The following is a 3,609-nucleotide window of genomic DNA, read 5'->3' on the forward strand; positions in this document are numbered from 1 at the left end:
TGGAAAGGCGTTTGCTCCGGAATATTTTGGTTGTGGCACCTATTCGACAGCTGCTTCTCAGCTGCTCCACCGCTGTGTGCAGCCCAGCAGTTTAGCGTTATGTACATTTTAGGTATTACCAAGTCGCCTTTCTAACAAATGTTTTACCCTGTTACTACTGCTTATAGAAGTCCTTAATATCTTTGCATTATGTGTTAGGGGTCTGGGATGACATCAGCCTGTCATAAATAGATGTATAGTCTGTTACTAATGGAAACCATGATAATTTGTTATAAAACTTGCCAACATGACAAAATTAAATCTCAATTTTTAATGGTTTAAGATTAAATTGGTTAAAATCTCAGAACCTTCAGATGTGCACCTTGCATGTACAATTGACTATATCAACGTAAAACCTATTGTGGTCTAGCCATGTAACAAGCATCAACAAGAGACATTTTTGGATCACCAAATTTATTTATACAAAGAAAACAGCCATTCTACTTCAGAGGGATGAATCGAGAAGAATGCGTAGCACCGATACCAGGACGACCGTGCTTCACAGGTTTGTATGTGATGGAGAACTCGCCCAGGTAGTGGCCACACATCTCAGGCTGTGAGGCAAAAAGAACAAGGTTATAAGTCAGTAAATCACTGAATGTCAGACAAATTTTTTGTTCATACAGTGTCAATGGAAATAAACAGTGCTGTAATGAGCAGAGTGCTCACCCACTTAATCCCCACTCAGAATGCAGAGCAACTACGACTGCTGTGTTAGAGTGGTATTAGTGCGGCTGTGGCTTGTCAGTTTTCTGGTGAAAATAGATTTCCAGGAATTGATCCGGAGCATCACAGCACCTCTGCCATCTCCCACACAATGCTGCAAGGGAATTCTGAGCTGCTCATTACTGTTAATGCTTTGGAATTCTTGCAGCTGGGTGAGGCGTAACAGGTCAAACTATGCCTGTGTAGAGTGCACACACAGCCCACAGCAGTGTAGTGTGCTTTACACTGGAATTACACTGAATTGTTTCTGGGTTTAGTAAGAGAATAAATAGCTTTGGGTGTATCAAGTTCCTGTTGGTGTAAATTTTCACTGAACTGCATTCATATTCTGGGAAATTTACACGAGCACATAATCCAAATGCACCCTTGTGTACTGACTGCAAAACATTTAATAGAATGTAAACTAGTCTCGTTACACACACAAAAGGAGCTGTACATTAGTCTGTGGCTATAAACCTTAAGTACATGATGTGTTAGCCTTGCACTGTCCCTGTCCAATAAAATTAACTCTTCTATACACTGTCCATTGGCAATGACCTTTAAAAGGGTGAGACGTTCTTTGAGAATATTTATTTGTCTACCTTGATTTCAACCTGGTTGAATGTCTTTCCATTGTACACGCCGACCATTGATCCGACCATTTCAGGCAGGATGACCATGTCCCGGAGGTGGGTTTTGACCACCTCTGGCTTCTCCATGGGCGGAGCCTCCTTCTTGGCCTTACGCAGACGCTTGAGGAGGGACTGCTGCTTACGGCGCAGTCCACGGTTCAACCTCCTCCTCTGACGGGCACAGTACAGCTGCATAAGCTGCTCACTGCACAAAAACAAAGATCATTTCATTTTTTACACAAATGCTTTTTCAATATTATACGTTTCACACATTTTAATGAATTTCATTCATGCAATGTGTGCATCTATAACCTGAGGTGAAATGTAATTAATAGTAATAAAGTACTCTACTTGAGTACAAATATTAGGCATCAGTATTTTAATACATTTAAAAATGGACACTTTACATATGAGAGGTACTGTACTTTCTACTCCATTATATTTTCAAACTGGACTGAAAAGCAAAAGTGTTTTTTTTTTTTATTATAGTTTGAGACCTGATGAAAAGGCTAATGTCATTTTTTTTAATCAAGATTTTAGTTTGAAAATATATTAAAAAAAACAGCTAGGGAAAAAAAAATTCTGTTGAATAAAATTCAGCAGAAATCTTTATCAAAAATCAATACATTTGAAGATTTATTAGATCTCAAAATTGGTACAATATATTTTTTATACTTTAAGTACATTTTTAAACAGGTACTTAGTCCATTACTGTCTATAGCAGATAGGAGAAGTTTTGACATGCGTGGCAAGCAAAACACTTCACATGCTTCTTGCACCTTACACCTTGCAAGATGTTTGAGTACAACTAGCACTTGCTTAGGTAGTACGCAGTCATCCACAACATTAGGACAACAGGGGAACCAAAAGCAGAGAGACTCAGACTCACTAGGACATGTCCAGGAGCTGGTCCAGGTCCACTCCTCTGTAGGTGAACTTCCTGAACGTACGCTTCTTCTTGATCTCGGTATCCGCCTGGAAAACATGGGACAACCTCATTCAATAGGCTCATCGTCAGAATGTAGAATCGTGTATCGTATATGTTACGTTTAGGTGTGTAGAAATAACTGAAAAATTGTAGCAAACAGGCACGCCTGCCGGCGGTTAGCTTAGCCGTGTCTGACACCAATTGCTAACAGTATTTATTCAAAACATCTCTATTTGGGGCCATACATTCAACATCGTATCGTACTCGAACGTTTATAACCCTCGGAATGTGCAGACAGACCGCTTCTAATGTCCGTATAAAGCCCAGATGCTTGCAGATTACATTTATTCAAACCACAGTAGCGCAAATACCTACCATCTTGCCTGACGCTCCTGAGGAAAAGAACGGGCTAAACTCTCGTTGAATTTAATATCGCGCGATTTGGAGACTGTTTCCGGTCTACTTCACTTTGTGTCCTTCAAACAATAGGTGGCGCTATTTGATTTGTTTTCAATCTTACAATCAGCTTTTAACACATGATCACACCTGTCTGTCTAAAAAGTTAATCAGTGGAAATGTCTGTATTGTACGGAGCCCCGCAGATGACGGAAAGGAGAAGAGTAATATTTACAAAATAAAAAATAAAAAATATATTATCTTGTGGGAACGAGATAATTATCGTGAGGGAACGAGATATTTTCTTGAGGGAACGACTTAATTATCATGAGGGAACGAGATAATTATCGTGAGGGAACGAGATATTTTCTTGAGGGAACGACTTAATTAAGACATGCGCAGTTTGCGTGCAGCAGGTGCAGGATCAGAAGGAGCACCTCGGAGAGCACCGATCCACGGAGAGTTCTGTTAAATGAAGGTAATAACATTAAATCACAAAACTGCATGTATTAATGAGAAATAGTGCATGTTTAGGTTACGTGAATGACACGGAGCTAGCTGCTAGGTTAGCAAGAACATCTCCCCAACACTTCAACAAGAAATAAACAACAGGCAAACCATCGGTAAGCCATGAAAAGCTTAGAAAAAAGAATGAAGTTGCTTACGTGGACCCTTTGTCCACGTATGGTGAGAGTACAGATTTTAGCAGTGGTTAATAAATGTTGTTAAACTTTCAAGTTTATTAGCAGCCATGCTAATCACGTGTTAATACGGTAGCCACAGACTATATACAGTCAATTTATGAATCTTTATACAGTCTATGATACCAACAGAACTGGAGCAGTCTGTTGAGATGTCTATGTGTCTATAAGTGTTGGCTACAGTAAAAGACAGAGCTACGTGATAATG

The 3,609-nt window shown here is 39.6% G+C and overlaps 1 protein-coding gene across 1 annotated transcript in view; it reads right to left on the reverse strand.

Annotated features, from left to right (window-relative positions):
- Positions 1-2,774, reverse strand: part of rps15 (ribosomal protein S15) — a 151,032-nt gene extending 148,258 nt beyond the window's left edge. The window contains exons 1-4 of the mRNA XM_033982938.2: positions 2,680-2,774; positions 2,266-2,351; positions 1,347-1,581; positions 450-593 (exon numbers count right to left, since the gene is read on the reverse strand). Of these exons, the coding sequence (XP_033838829.1) occupies positions 480-593; positions 1,347-1,581; positions 2,266-2,351; positions 2,680-2,682 (438 nt within the window). The 5' untranslated portion in view covers positions 2,683-2,774 and the 3' untranslated portion in view covers positions 450-479. The remainder of the gene's footprint in view (positions 1-449; positions 594-1,346; positions 1,582-2,265; positions 2,352-2,679) is intronic.
- Positions 2,775-3,609: the final 835 nt, after the last annotated feature.

The sequence above is a fragment of the Periophthalmus magnuspinnatus genome, chromosome 17, assembly GCF_009829125.3.
Source record: "Periophthalmus magnuspinnatus isolate fPerMag1 chromosome 17, fPerMag1.2.pri, whole genome shotgun sequence".
Taxonomy (NCBI): Eukaryota; Metazoa; Chordata; class Actinopteri; order Gobiiformes; family Gobiidae; genus Periophthalmus; species Periophthalmus magnuspinnatus.